This window comes from Podarcis tiliguerta (genome assembly GCF_965153285.1).
Source record: "Podarcis tiliguerta genome assembly, chromosome: 6".
Taxonomy (NCBI): Eukaryota; Metazoa; Chordata; class Lepidosauria; order Squamata; family Lacertidae; genus Podarcis; species Podarcis tiliguerta.
In genome coordinates this window covers 62,320,428-62,336,520 of record NC_139539.1, presented here as the reverse complement: position 1 = coordinate 62,336,520, position 16,093 = coordinate 62,320,428, and the positions used below count along the sequence as shown (strand labels likewise).

The following is a 16,093-nucleotide window of genomic DNA, read 5'->3' as shown; positions in this document are numbered from 1 at the left end:
GAGCTGTTAACCCTCTCAAGTACTGTTGTTGCATGAACTTTTATCACAGTGGCTACCACCTGGTGCAATGCTATAGGGAAATTCATTTTCCTAGCCTCTGCCCACAGAGGAGGATTTAAGGGAGTACAACCAGTTCCATCACACCGGGCGCCTCAGAGGTGCCACTGGGGATGCCATGATTATGATTTAGAATGGAGCACACAAAGTGATAAAGGGTCATTAAGTCCAGTCACGAATGACTCTGGGGTTGCAGCGCTCATCTCGCTTTACTGGCCGAGGGAGCCGGTGTACAGCTTCCAGGTCATGTGGCCAGCATGTCTAAGCTGCTTCTGGGGAACCAGAGCAGCACACGGAAACACCATTTACCTTCCCACCACAGCGGTACCTATTTATCTTCTTGCACTTTGAAGTGCTTTCAAACTGCTAGATTGGCAGGAGCAGGGACCGAGCAATGGGAGTTCACCCCATCGTGGGGATTCGAACTGCCAACCTTCCAATTGGCAAGCCCTAGGCTCTGTGGTTTAGACCACAGCGCCACCCGTGTCCCTACACACAAGGTGGAGGGGTGCCAATTTTTGGTGTCCCACAGGGTGCTGCTAAAATTCATAATTTTAACAAAGGCCCTTTACCCTCCAGTTCCTAAAGTGGTTCAGAGTTGGTGTCCTGGACAGTAAATGGATAGCAGGAACAGATTGCAATAAACTTTGCTGGAAAATATGAGGAAATTAAATTGCACTAAATTCTACAATGGAGCCCAAGTTTGCAATGCCCTACAGTGGTAGAAAAGTAATATAAATTCAAATAAAGCAATAATACATGATACAGAGATACATGTTATGTCATTTCAGAGCTATAGATCATCAGTATTCAAGATAGGAATGACTCATACTGCAGAGCAGAGAGTACAACCCGTGACATGGGCAAAATAAATAAATAGGGAGTTGTCTGTTTTCTTTGCTCAAAATAAGCATGTTTAAAGGCAATCTGATAATTAAAAAATGCAAAGGCCATGAAAGATCTTTAAGTAACAAATTTCACAGTTTGCATCATCTGGCAATAATACCAAATTCACAGGTATTACACATCTCTTTGGGCTATTAACCAGGGGTCAGCAAACTTTTTCAGCAGGGGGCCGCTCCACTGTCCCTCAGACCTTGTAGGGGGCCGGGCTATTTTTTTTGGGGGGGGAATAAACGAATTTCTATGCCCCACAAATAACCCAGAGATGCATTTTAAATAAAAGCACACATTCTACTCATGGAAAAACACCAGGCAGGCCCCACAAATAACCCAAAGATGCATTTTAAATTTTTTAAAAACACATTCTACTAATGTAAAAAAGCACTGATTCCTGGACCATCCACGGACCGGATTTAGAAGGCAAGTGTACCAGATCCAGCCCCTGGGCCTTAGTTTGCCTACCTATGATCTTAACCCTGTGCAGGCAGACATTCTTATATACTGAAATCATTCGTGCACAAGAAGCATGCATTTTTATTTTTTATCTGTACTTGATCATTCTCATGTTCATTCATTTGTAAATGTATGAAAATTCACAGATAATACCCAACGATGCCTTCATCATGTTTCCGAGGCCTCTGGGCAGTAATCATGCTACTTTATATAGTCATGGCTCCCCTCAAAGAATCCTGAGAACCGATAAACAATTCTTGTGACGGAAAACCATGTCCATTTAGCCTATGAATTTTTGGGTTCAAGCAGGACATTTAAATAATTTGAGGTTGGGACCCTATACACACTTACCTGGAAGTAAGCCCTATTGATCTCAGTGGGTCTTGCTTCCAAGTAGCCATGCATATAATTGAGCTGCAAATGGCTTTATTAGACAATCTCCTCTTCTTCAGCAAGATTGATTTTTCATGACTCACTCAAATATGAGCATTAATCCACATTTCTTATTTAATTAACTGCTACTGAGCATTTGCTTTTACTGTTAGTCCAGTTTTCTGCACAGCATTGTAAATATCAGTAAAGTTCAACTCAGTGGCGTAGCGTGGGGGGTGCCAGGGGTGCGAGCCGCACCGGGCGCAACATTTTGGGGGGCGCAAGTCCAGAGGGAAGGGACAAGCAATCGAGGCTTGGTTGGGGGGAGGGATCGTCGTCTCCGTTTGAGGAAGCGGGAGGGAAAAGAGCCGCGCAGCAGCTGCAGCAGCAGGGAGGAGGAGGTGGAGAAGGAGGAGGTGGAGGAGCAGCAAAGCCGGGAGCGGGAGGGTGGAGGCGCCGCCTGCCTGCCGCAGGATCCAATCCGAGCCTGCTAATCGCTTGCTCAAAGAGGCAAAGGAAGAGGTGGAGGCGGAGCCACTGGCCCGGCAGGGAGGAAAGTTGGAGAGAGCAGCGCGCCTGGGCGCAGCGAGGTTGGGTAGGTGCGTGCGCCCTGGCTGGCTGCCCGCCTCCCGGGCTCAGTGCCTCCATGACCCCTCCAGCGGCGATGGGAGAGATCGGGGATCTGGGCTTCCGAGATACCCTGGAGTGAAATCCTGCTTCACCTTCTTGGGAGTCCCTCTCTTATGCTTTGGGGGGGGGGTAGCAAGGGGGAAGAATAATGATTTCCTCCACCACCAGCCCCAAATTCTATAGTAAGAGAAATTGGGGGCCAAGCCAACTGGGGAAATGGTGAGTCTCTAACTATAGAGCTCAGGTATTTAGGAGCAAGCTGGCTCTGCCCATAGGGAGGAAAAGCACTCTGTGCAAGCTCAGAAAACCCATGCCATGCCACTGCGCGCTCGCACTCGCAGCTCTCTGCCCCTACCTGGCTCACTCACTCTCTCTCACTGCAATGCTGGCTGTGCGAATCCGATCCGAGCCGCCGGGTCGCCGCCCACTGTGGAGGGGAGAGGGTGCCAGGTGTGCGGTGCGGTGCGGAGAGAGAGTGAGGGACTATCTGGGGGAGGGACAGTGCAGCGGGGGGGGTGCAAATTACTTGCCTTGCCCCGGGTCGCTGCCCACTGTGGAGGGGAGGGTGCCAGGCGTGCGGTGCGGTGCAGAGCGGAGAGAGAGCGAGGGACTATCTGGGGGAGGGACAGTGCAGCGTGGGGGGGGGGGCGCAAATTACTTGCCTTGCCCCGGGTGCTGACAACCCACGCTACGCCACTGGTTCAACTTCAACTATATAGATAAAAGATATTTATCACAATGGAAAACCATGCCTATTTAGGATCTAGACTGCTTGCTTGTGAGTCCATCCTTACATTACATTGCACTTTTATTTCTGATGACAAATGAACTGGCAACATGAGTGAATGCAGCATCTGGACAGTTCCCTCTTTGCTTTGGACTTGGTGTATGTTCATTTATGTATGTTAAAAACACAGCATAAGACTAGGGTGAGGAGAGACATAAAGTGCTTGCAGACCCATGCCCACAATAAGAAGTCAATTCAGAGGAGTGAATGAGAGAGGGAACTTACAGGGCATTGGATTGAGCTGCAAAGCTGTAGCCCTGTGTCCACTTACCTGAGGTTTCCCACTGAACTCGCACTAAAGGTAAATTAGATTGTACTGTAAAAGAAGGACTTAGATTAACATCCTCCTAATGCTTATCTTTCTCTTACACTCAGCATTTCCTGGCTATTCTCTTTTCTGTACACTCTGAAGCTCTCCCTCTGCCTTGTGCTTCCACCAAAGGATGGGGAAGTTATATTGTAGTTCCTATGCAAAATTAACTTCTGAACATGTGGCTTCCTTCCTGTACCATAAAACACAAGAGTTTAAGGGTGAAGAAAGACGTGTGTGTGCCAGGGGTGGGGGACACACATAACAACTTGATATTTATAATCTCTTTTCAGACCTGTACTTGGGACAAATATTCTAGTTCCCCACATCCAGAGTTAGCCTTGACTGATTTTTCCTACCACCCAAATTCAGGATTTTATAATTGCCTTGTGCTGCCTAAACAAATCTGCTGAGCGTGATAGTGACTCTTCTATATGATGTTCTTTGCAGCACATAATTTTAATAGATTACTATGGCATCTTCAAATAACATACACCCACGTGCGTTTTTGTTCTAAGAAACTCTGACAGACACTAATAACAGCTCTAATAAGAACTGTTGCAGGCACTCTTGGCAACTTTTTTTTTTTTTAACATGCATTTCATTTCTGAAAGTATTTGCTATTCAGTGTCCTCTCGCTTTCGCGTATTCCTCCATCGGCACCCTTTGCAGTAGCAGTTTTTTGTACAAGGTACACCCATTTTCCCTGCAGTTATTGTTTGTGGTGATATTTTTCAACTGGACTGATGACTGCTTCCTCAAGCTGGCAAGTTACGCTGCTTGTGCGGTAGTGCTATGCTGGCCTCTGAAGCCTGTCACTTCTGTCAATATTGGAGTGGCAGCAGTATTGACCTTGGCTGGAGCCGAATGTTGCTGCTCTCAAGGTTGCAAAGCAAATTCTACCAGCATTACAATCCTAGAGGCAGATCAAAATTTGAAGGCTGGGAAAAACCCTAATGTGCAGAGTTGAACTGCACCATGTTCATTATTTGCTTCCCTCATTCAACGAAGTTCAGAATTAAATGTGCCACCAAGACCCCATTCTGCACTGTACATTCACAGCAGTATCATACCACTTAAAATAGTTGTGGCTCCCCCCCCCCCCCAAGAATCCTAGGAGCTGTTGTTTGTCAACAGCGCCGAGAGTTGTTAGGAAACACCCACCCACCCCTGAGATATAATTCCCTGGTTATGGGACTGTTACATCACTTTGGAAACTGTAGCTCTGCGGGTCTCTGCCTATTCCCACAACCCCCACCCAGTGTAAAGGGCTTTGGATTGCTCTGTAAATCCCCCATACCAACCTTCAGAGTTTTAAGAGATGCTTTGAATTCTGAGGTATGACATCCACTTCATAGGCTTCATTGCAAACAGTGTCATGCAATCCATCCTATTTGTAGACAGAGAAACTGGGAGAGCCAGCAGTTCCTCAGGTGTTGGGCTCACCATCAGCAGTGTGCTCCTCAGAGCAAGGGCTAATTCAGAAGACATTCACCTTTTATATTTTCCTGTCTTTTGTTGTTGTTGCTGCTGCCATTGAAACTGGCAAGACCAACAACTTGCATGTTGGCAGCTTGGACACATTTCACACCCTCCATTATTCCCCATACCTGCTTCCATTCCAGGGCATTATCAGGGGTATATAGTGGGTAATATTCATAAAATATTCTGCATAGGAACATAGGTAGCTGCCTTATACTGAGACAGACCATTTGTTGTTATTTAGTCGTTTAGTCGTGTCCGACTCTTCATGACCCCATGAACCAGAGCACGCCAGGCACTCCTGTCTTCCACTGCCTCCTGCAGTTTGGCCAAACTCATGCTGGCAGCTTCGAGAACACTGTCCAACCATCTCGTCCTCTATCGTCCCCTTCTCCTTGTGCCCTCAATCTTTCCCAACATCAGGGTCTTTTCCAGGGAGTCTTCTCTTCTCATGAGGTGGCCAAAGTATTGGAGCCTCAGCTTCACAATCTGCCCTTCCAGTGAGCACTCAGGGCTGATTTCCTTAAGAATGGATAGGTTTGATCTTCTTGCAGTCCATGGGACTCTCAAGAGTCTCCTCCAGACCATAGGCCCATCTATCTCAGTACTGTCTGCACTGGCTAGCAGTGGTTTTCCGGGTTTCAGACAGGGTTCTCTCCCAGCCCTACCTGGAAATAATAAGAATTGAACCAGGGACCGTCTATAACATGCATAGGCAAACTAAGGCCCGGGGGCCGGATATGGCCCAATTGCCTTCTCAATCCGGACCATGGATGGTCCAGGAATCAGTGTGTTTTTACATGAGTAGAATGTGTGCTTTTATTTAAAATGCATCTCTGGGTTATTTGTGGGGCATAGGAATGCGTTCTCTCTTTTTTTCAAAATTTAGTCCAGCCCCCCACAAGGTCTGAGGGACAGTGGACCAGCCCCCTGCTGAAAAAGTTTGCTGACCCCTGGTCTACATGCAAGGCTCATGCTCTGCCACTTAAGTCTGGCCTGTTCCTAAAGTTGCCTTCTTTTTCTAGGGCCGTGGGTGGGTGGGTGGGTTCTATTAAGAGAAAAATATCACATTTCCCCCACAGAAAAATACCATCTGAGGAATTTTGGATCCAAGCGTATTTTTTGCTTTTTCCACATACACACACCCATCTGCTGCAATTTAATGCAATGCAGTGCTGCGAAACTCACTTGCTACTTCTCAGTAGGAACCTGATACCAGTATAACATAGCAAAGTGTATTCAAATACTGCTGCAACGGCATATGAAAACAGAGCGTTTTTTACTAGGCCACACTACTTTCAAGCAATGCAAAATGTAGCTTTTATTCCATTCTGGCTGGTAACATATGCTTCATTTCAAATTGATAGTAAATAATATTTTCCTGGAAATTCATTCGCCCTAGCAGAATGTAACAGCAGCCAACCACATAAACAGGAACAGCTGGCTCTTTAGCAGAAGCTTACCTTTCATAATATATTCCTTCCAAGTGAAACAGAAAAGGAGAAAACAGCATCACTCCACTGTATTTTGTTGTATCCTATTAATTGATTTCCCTGCCTCTGCCTTTCCTCATTTTTAATTATGATTTGGCAGGCATATTTTGTTTTTTTTTGCATTGGTGCTCCCAAACGAGGTCCCAGTCCTGTGCTGGGAGTAGATATGGGGGAGAAATTCAAATAACATTTAAAGCCAAATCTATCAAATTCACACCTTCCAAAACAATATAAGAACTGCATGAAAGCTGCACTTACTTGAATTTTTTGATGCAGTCTTCTGAGCAATGTTTACAAAAATGCATATATTAGGGGAAAGCGTGCATAAAAATGAAAATAACATTAAAATGCATATTAGGCAAACACGCTTGCAAAAAAATGTGCACATTAGTCAAAAATGCTTACAGAAATATTCTTCTTGGAAGAAATTCACTCTAGAATGCTGGTGGATTTTCATGCAGGATTTTCCTTTGGAAGTGAATGTAAGTACAGTGGTGCCTCGCAAGACAAAAAGAATCCGTTCCGCGAGTCTCTTCGTCTTGCGAAGCAAGCCCATTAGCGGCTTAGCGGATTAGCACTATTAGCGGCTTAGCGGGCTTAGCGGATCAGCTGATAAGCGGCTTAGTGGATCAGCTGTTAAGCGGCTTAGCGGCTTGGGAAAAAGGGAGGGGAAAGGAAAAAAACCCCGCAGGAATTCGCAAGACATTTTCGTCTTGCGAAGCAAGCCCATAGCAAATTCGTTTTGCGAAGCACCTCCAAAACAGAAAACCCTTTCATCTAGCGGGTTTTCCGTCTTGCGAGGCATTCGTCTTGCAGGGCACCACTGTATGCAAAAATAAGAAAGTGAGAGAACCAAAATGGACAGATTCATCCCTACTGAGGTAGGGGATTGTGCTTCTGACTGGCTTGGGGAGGGAGGCATGATGCTCTGACGGGGTCCAAGAGCCCTTCCACCACCTTCCCTAAGCCTGAGGCACACACATACAACACATACAATGTCACACACATACAACATCTGCCCCTCCTCACTCTTGCAAGCCAGTGCCTATGGCCCTAAAAATTTCACCACACACCACTGCTGAGCCTCACCTCTTGTGCATCAGTGTGGTGTACATTGGCTGAAGCCATACCACATCTTGCCATGGTTGCAAAGGCCTGCTGTCACCAGAGCCCTTTGAGCCCGGCAGATGAGCATGAATTCTCTTGGCCTGTGTCTTGATTTTGAATGCAGGCATGTACAGTACAGGCTTGTATACACATTTAACCCTGGACTAGAACACATTGGACATCGGAGCTGTTAACAGAACATTGCGATTCAGAAGCTTTAGTCAAAACGAAATGCCTTTCCACAGCAAATATTTGAAACGTGTGTCAGCTTTTTTTCTAGGTAAGGCGGAACCTTATGTTTTGTAAAAGTCAATATGAACTGAAGCATAATGGTGAATTTTCATCTATCCTGCTAGAGGGCTGTTCAACTCAATTGCAAAATGGGCATAGATTTATTTGATGTATGCCAAGGTTAGGTAACTCTAATCAATTATAAAGAGATGGTGTATATCGCTTCTTGTGGTAGTCATTGTTACAGTATTGCTACCTTATGTGAGGCTGTGCAATGTGCAGTTGTTTTCAGCACCTGGGAGAAGGGGTGAAAGATGTAATCGTTTGTCACCTTGATTTCAGGAATAGTTCTGTCAGCAGTTTCCTGCAACAAGCTGGTTGTTTTTACCTGAATGGAGCTTCAATCAGCTCCAATGAAATTTCCTGTACACTCTTTTTAATCTCTCTCTCCCTCTCCCCTTTAATTTCAGCCAAACCATTTGAAAGTGGACAGTATTTGGACATCTATGGAATTACAAGAGACCAAGCTGGGGAATATGAATGCAGTGCTGAAAACGATGTCTCAGTCCCAGATGTGAAAAAAGTAAAAGTCACAGTAAACTGTAAGTTGCATGTGTTTTGGAGGGGGAAAATATTTGAAATGAAAGAGGTTGGTGAAAAACAGCGTGATGCAGAAGATGCATCCAGGTAGTTGTCAAATAGTGGCTATCTGTGATGTTAGCTGCGAGAGATTAGCACCATGGCAGCAGGTTCTGTGCAAAAGCAATTGTATCTGCCTTCCCTGTTTTAACTTCTGTATGCATCCCTGTGCATGCAAATGTATAGGTAGAAGATCTCTTATAATTAATGCCTGCCACCATGCTGCTGCTTCCATGGGCATTCATTATAACCAGTTGAATGACTGGAAGGGGCACATGTTGGAAGCCTTTCTCATTGGACCAAGAGCTTTTATCTTTCCTGGCAATCAGAAGGACTTATGTTTCATGCTGCTTCTCCTTTCTGACTGGAAAGGGGATCTGACAACTGAGCATACAATCCCTGGTAGCTTACCTGACTAGGTCCCAGTCTCAGAATTGGGCTCAAGTCCTCAAATCCTGGGAAACTCTGTAAATGGTCAGTAAATTGTCCGCTACTTTAGTGTATTGTGCTTTTGACATGACTAGCTTTATTTGTGCCTATTGGGTCCCGTCTTGGTGCAAAGACAGTGAGGTAAGCAGGACCAAGGGAACAGGTTTTGCCCCTTCCCTACTGAGTGTTAGCTCAAAACCAGGCTTCCTCAACCTCGGCCCTCCACATGTTTTGAGACTACAATTCCCATCATCCCTGACCACTGGTCCTGCTAGCTAGGGATCATGGGAGTTGTAGGCCAAAAACATCTGGAGGGCCGAGGTTGAGGAAGCCTGCTCAAGACAGATCCCTTTGAATGGTGCCCTTAATAGCTATAGGGCTATGTTAAAGATGCACATTGCACCACCTAGAGGCATATGGGCTCTTCTCCTGATGCTGCATTTCATGTCACAGTGGGCACTTCACTAGACTAAATTTATTATTCATATGTTCCAGAATACGATTTGCAATTCCATTCAGACTAACAAAATCATAATTTGGGTGCTTGGTGCTGCCTCAGATTGCTGCATTCCAGGTGGGGCTTTTACATTATGCCAATCCTGTGAGTTTTTCAGAGATACTACATCAGGATGTAGTAGGCTGAATGGACCCTTGATCACATCTCAGAAGGGCAGCTTTAAAAAAAATAATCTGTGTCCTTATAAACATCTGGGGTACCTAAGTAAGTTTCTCTCCTTGCTGAGCTCTCTAGTTCCTTATAACATACAACTTTAGTTTTTCTGCAAGGTGGACACTGGAAAGTTATTTTGGAAACAGGAACTAGGTCTGTTTTTTTAACTTCTCAGACACATGGTTTCAAGACTTCTGTTGCTTGGGGCTTTCTCTCAAATACCACTGTATTATTTCTTGTCCTTCTTTCATAGACAGTGTCACCTCGCATGTTGCTATAACTTAGTTTCAGTTCCTGGGCTTCTATTCAAAGGTCTGTATTGTGTGTAATATGCTTTCAACACTATTATTAAATAAGGAAAACAATAAATAGCAATCCCAAGATGATATTGGCATAAAAAAAATGTGCTGAAGAAGTGAAGGATATTCTTAGAAGGCTTTTTCAAGAGGCAGTTGTCTGTCTCTACCTAGCAGCTCCTCACCTAGCCATTTCGTGTGAAGTGCAGAAATACTGTCAACATCTGTTCCCTACTACAAGCAATGATTCATTCTGACTAGGCAGAAGAAGAACATTCAGCAGCATTTAAGGCTAAAGCTTACTTGTATTGGGAGAGCATATGCTCTCTATAGCTATAAAAACTACTGGTTGTATCTGATTTTCATTGGACTTTAAATGTAACATTAAGCACAACTAGAAGTTTAAAGCTGCAAAAGTGCTAACTTGGCTTTGGGAAGCAGGGGAATGGACTCTAGGACTCTGTCAGAGCCATCACAGCTCCATCCCAAAGCCCAGATTTGGGAAGGCAGCACGAGGGCTGGGGGCAAGTGTCAAATGTTGCTGAGGACCATGAAAAAAGGCCTCAAGGGCCATATGCAGCCACTCAAGCTGCAAGGTGGACCACCCTGCTATAGAATGATCTATGGAGCAGTAACAAATTCTGAGCATCCAGTGGCGTAGCGTGGGTTGTCAGCACCCGGGGCAAGGCAAGTAATTTGCGCCCCCTAACTTGTGGATTTGCGCCCCCTAACCCGTGGATTTGCGCCCCCTAACCCTAACCCCCAGATGTTGCGCCCGGTGCGGCCGGCCCCCGCTGCACCCCCCACGCTACGCCACTGTGAGCATCCAACTGCTATGTATTATGTTCTTGAGAGCAATTGCCTAATATTGTTAAGTGAATGTTGAACCTCTGATCTGGATCTGATTCTCTAAAATAGATGTTACCAAACTGTGGTCTATGGACCATCAGTGGTCCATGAGCTTCATACAGGTAATCCATGGTATGTCTGGCTAACTCAGCAGTTAGTGGAAACACACTCCATTGTCTCTCAAAACAGACAGATGCCAACAATATTTCTTATATTGTATTTTACTGCATTGCAATTTGAATTCTGTGGAATGCAAGCTGCAATACAATGAAATGCAATATAAGAATTAAAGGAAGCAATAACAAATGTAATAAAAATCAGACAGCATCTAGCACGGCACACTGCAATGGCTACAGCATGCAAGTCATCATTACCAAGGGGCATTAGCAACTTTCAAAAGATCTGCAGGGGGGACTTGTGCTTTGTGCTTTAAAGCATAGCTGGTGGTCTGTAAACACCTCAGAATGCTCTGCTTTGCTGGCAAGTATATCATACTACTAGCAATGGGCTATCTCTGAGGATTCTTTTGGTCAAACTTGTTTCTTGATTATTGCCTGAAGCTGGAATGGGAGCACTGGAATCCTCCTTAGATTGCCTTGAGCTGCCTCTGTGTAATTCAACTCTATGTTGGATTGCACAGCCTGCATAAATCGAATGGTTAGTACAGTATAGTGCCTCCTTATTTTCTGTTTGAATAATCCACAGCAGTATTAATGCAGACTATTATTCATATCCTCCTTCCTCTTCTGTGAAGTCTGTGCAAATTTGCTAGCCGTCCAACATGCTTAGGGTTCCTCTGTATTCAGAAGCTGACTACATTTGATTATCACAAAAATAATAATTAATATTTCTCACTTGGGAGCATCCAAGAGACATTGCTGGCCACTTTGGGGGGTGCAGTACTGGGCTGTAGTATTCTTGCTTAAATTCTCAGAAGATGGATATTGGCATATTTAGTCTTCATAGCAGACACATTGATCTCAAACCTCTTGAAACAGTCTCAGCTTCCATTAAAAACATGAAGTTCTATTGATTCAATTTCATCTTTTTCTTTTGAATGCATGCTATTGTAACAAATAAATTCCTCAGTATTTTTATGCACACAATCCCACCCAGAATTTCAGATCTGTTCAGCTATTTGTTGGTACAGAGGTGGGGCCTCTTAATGAAAAGTATTTGAGTATCCCTTCCCCCTCTCCTCACTGAATTTAAAAACTCCTGGTCTCTAAGAAGCTGATCAAATATATTCCAGTGTCTTCCATCCATTTTCTCTCTTTGCTTCTTTTACTCATATTGGAAAACAAAATCTCATACAGTTTGGCAGAAGAGTCTCATAACAGCACAGCATATTGTGTGTTCAGGTCTTGCACTTAAATCACAGTATATTGCTACTTGTATACCTCTGGTTCTCTGACACTGGAGAGTAAACTTTATTGCCTTGCCTGCTAGATGAAAAGAAGATTTTGAGTAAACTGCTGTATTAACAAGGGGAGAGAGTCCAACTGGGGGGAAAGATCATAGTCACTTGGTCCTTTGATGTGGAAATTGTGTATCATTTGCCACTCAGCTTCCTTTGGACACATTGAATAGGATTCTGATTTCATCTACACTGCTGTAAATCTGGAGTAACTGTCTAGAAATCAATGAAGTTACACCAGATTTATGGCAGCGTAGCAAAGTCCAATTTGTCCTAATGGCCTTGGTTCTACAATTGTAATTAAAGTAGCGGTAAATATTGATGGATGGTTGAGAGTGTACGTGTAAGCCATGATTCACTGACGAAGCTTCAACCAGCAGCAACTCCTGCAAGAGAGACATTGTGATCTCTGTATCATGCAAATGAGCATATGCCTGGCAAGAGAGTTAACTCATTAGGGTGGAGCAGCCATTACACCCACCAGATGTGCATTTAGCAGAACAGCTGCAGGCAGCAAAAAGCAGCTCAGAGTCGGAGAAATGATTTGTGGGTGTGTCTGCGTGTTCATTTTCAATGGATGTGTTTGTTTTCATGTTTGGAAACAAATTCCTATAATACCCCTAATCTACTTCATTGTTTTCGATGAGTCTAATTCTGAAAGTCATATTGCTAAAACTTGTGTGGTGGGGTATATTCCTGTATACTTAGCCCTTTGACACTCAGTTTGTTTGGTGGTGGTTGGAATAGAGTGATTCTTGTTTTTTATTATGCTCATGGAATTGAACATGGATTGTCATTTGAGTTGTCTTCATTGGGAGGTAAGTTGTTGAACGTTTGTTATGGGGAGATGCTGGACTTCTTGTTTCTATGCCAATGAGATCCCTGGCTGCACCAGATGGTGCTTCTGGAATTGTACCCAAAGGGACTGTCAGGTTGCAGGCAGACCTGGAAACAGTGAAAATGCTGACTGGCCCCAGGGTAGCAGAGGAAGAGCAGCCCAAGCTAGCTCTCCAAAGGAGAATGTGAAGGGTGGAAGGGAGCATGTTGTGTGAGAGGGCATATTGGCACCCCTCCCACAATATGGTTCTCCTGGGCTTCAGGAAGAGAGGCTGCCAGGGAGGAAGAGACTAACAGTACAAGTGGAGCCCAAGAAAAGGAACTATTCTGTTTCACCTGCCTCTGGATTCCCTGCTTCTTCAGTTCATCCATAGACTCGCTTGAACCTCATAGTCAAGCCAGACACCATAATGCAGGCATAGCCAAACCTGGCCCTCCAGCTGTTTTGGGACTACAACTCCCATCATCCCTAGCTAACAGGACCAGTGGCCAGGGATGATGGGAATTGTAGTTCCAAAACAGCCAGAGGGCCAAGTTTGGCCATAATGTTATTGTCATTTTAGCAAACTATCAGTATATCTAATTTGATTCAGTTCTGCTTTCAAATGACATTCCAGGCACCAAGTGACTTTCCTGATGGGCTTTATTCAAGGGAAACTCTTTGTCAAGTATTCTGAAACATACCGTGGGAGACTTCCCATTAGCAGCAATTGCCTCCATCCTTATTTCTTCCCATGGTTTACCATCTACTATGTCCAACCATGGGACACTATGGCGTATATCTAGTGTTAGTCCTATGTGGAGTAGACTCATTGAAATTAATGAACAATTTCTGTTCTCATCCTGAAGCAAAGTTCTTAACCCAAGGTACCATTTCTGGGTTAGCAGCGTCTGTAACCTGAAGCATCTGTAACCCGAGGTACCACTGTACTTGCAGTTTAGATCTTGCTGAATCTGGAATTATTATACTCCACATTGGCTTGGTTAGCACATAACACGATGCAATGGTTTAATAAACCATAGGTTAGTTTGATTATCCAAACCTGGTCCAGTGTCTTAACCATGGTTTAGTAATACTAACAAACCAACACTCGGGAGTCATGATTTGTTGTTGGTTTATAAACCTTGGCTTATGTTAACTATGGATTAGGGTTATGTGCAAACATAGCTACACAATCACTTTGTAAGGAAACTTGATATTATTGTATCCATGTTACAAGTAAGGTTGCTGAGGTAAGTGATGAGGACTTAAACCAAGGGCTTTCTGGTCATATTCTGAGCTGCTATGTCTACACCACCAGGTATGTTCATGGTAACAGTCAAAATATTTCAAAGGTTGCAGGGACTACTGGACCAGCAGATGTAGAGAGAACAGCAGGAGGAAAATAGCAGGAGTGGCCCTTTTAGGCCTAAATTAGACAAACAGGAGATGAGGAAGTAAAACTTTACCATTTACCATACCATTTCTGCATGATTTTTTTTATTTCCAATTTAAAAGAAAAGATGTCTGGACTAAGATGCAGTTGATAATTTCCTATCATTTCAAGTTTTTGCTCTGTACTGTACAATATTGTTAAGATGCATGAGAAGCTACACTGCTGAAACACAAGGCATATTTTTTAAAATATTGAATATTCATTTCATGTAGTAAACAGCTGCTTAGCCATCCAAATGTATGCAAGAAAAATTATCCATTTTAAATTGCTTTTCAAATTTGAAGTTTTGTGGATGGATTGCTTTAAATGAGACATAAACAAGGTCTGTGAGTGCTCTTGTAGCATAAATAGTATTATTCTTCCCTACATCTACTTTTATTGCATAAATTATGTTTTCTCGAAAAATAAATGTGTCATATGCTCTTTTAATGGTGACCTTAGAAAACATGGTAAGTGTGTGGGGTGTTTCAGAGAGAGAGAGAGAACGTTTTAGAAGCATTGTGAAGTTGCTCGTTTCTCCATGTGAGAATACTATTCCAAACTGAGTTAAGACAGATAAGACTTAATACCGTTTTATTTTCCCAGGTTTTTTTTATCATTTTCTGTCAGGGAACTGCCATCAGCTCAGAGGCGAGAGGTGGAAGGGCAGTTGTGTTATAGGGAGCCTCCAAAAATCTCACAAAGCAGTTCCTCCTCTGGCAAGGAGGGAAGCCCCACCTCCAGTGGAGAGGAGATGGTGGGACCAGGGGATGCTAGGGACAGCCTCAACACCGAGCCTGAGCAAACCGGAGAGGAGGGCAGTACCCCTTTTCCAGCGCCCATTCTGCGCAGTAGGTTTAGGTGCAGGGAAGGGAGGAGAAGGTTGGGGCAGTGGCGTAGCGTGGGTTGTCAGCACCCGGGGCAAGGCAAGTAATTTGCACCCCCTAACCCATGGATTTCTGCCCCCTAACCCGTGGATTTGCGCCCCTAACCCTACCCCCCAGATGTTGCGCCTGGTGCGGCCGGCCCCCCCTGCACCCCCCACGCTACGCCACTGGGTTGGGGGGTCACGAGACTGTTATGCTGGGGGAGGTACAAGGACCGCACACTCCCAGATTCTGCTAGCGACTGAGCCAGACATGAACTTGCGACACTCTTCACTGTAAATACTTTGCACTAATAATAAAGCTGGAAAAGACAGGTCGGAGTCTTGCCTGTTTGCTCTCGAGCAACCACCACAGCACCTGACATTTTCTATTATATTTTATAAACCAAAAGCTTATTTGTAGTTGATAATCTTAACCCCTGTTGAGTCATGTATTAACTAGATTTTAATATTTTACCAGAAAACTGGCTGGTTGGTTGTACCTACAGCAGTTTCGCTGGGTCTTCAGTCTTGTAGACAAAGGGCTTTTTTTAAATAGTGAAACTAGAAAAAGATTAAGTTCTCCTATTCCTAGCAGCAGCATCATTCTGAAAATTGTAAGTAAGTGGTAGGCACCAATGTGGCTGGAAAGAAGTCAGAAGGCTGTGGGGAGGGGGAGGAGAATCTCTCTGCAAAGTTCAGGCTTCTATCAGCTTGCAGCTTCTGTGCCAGTTCACCATGGAAATATGAGCTAGGCTTTGTTTCTTTGGTGATCTGGCACAGGAACAGCAATGTGGCCGGAAGGAAGTCAAAACAATACTACAGTGGATGGAGAACCTTCTTTTAAAGTG

At 44.3% G+C, this 16,093-nt stretch overlaps 1 protein-coding gene across 2 annotated transcripts in view; it reads left to right on the top strand.

Annotated features, from left to right (window-relative positions):
- The window catches only part of NEGR1 (neuronal growth regulator 1), a 434,347-nt gene that overhangs the window by 294,634 nt on the left and 123,620 nt on the right, over nt 1-16,093 (top strand). For both annotated transcript variants that reach the window (XM_083448443.1, XM_083448442.1), the window contains exon 4: nt 8,296-8,427. In XM_083448443.1, coding sequence (XP_083304569.1) covers nt 8,296-8,427 — 132 coding nt within the window. The remainder of the gene's footprint in view (nt 1-8,295; nt 8,428-16,093) is intronic.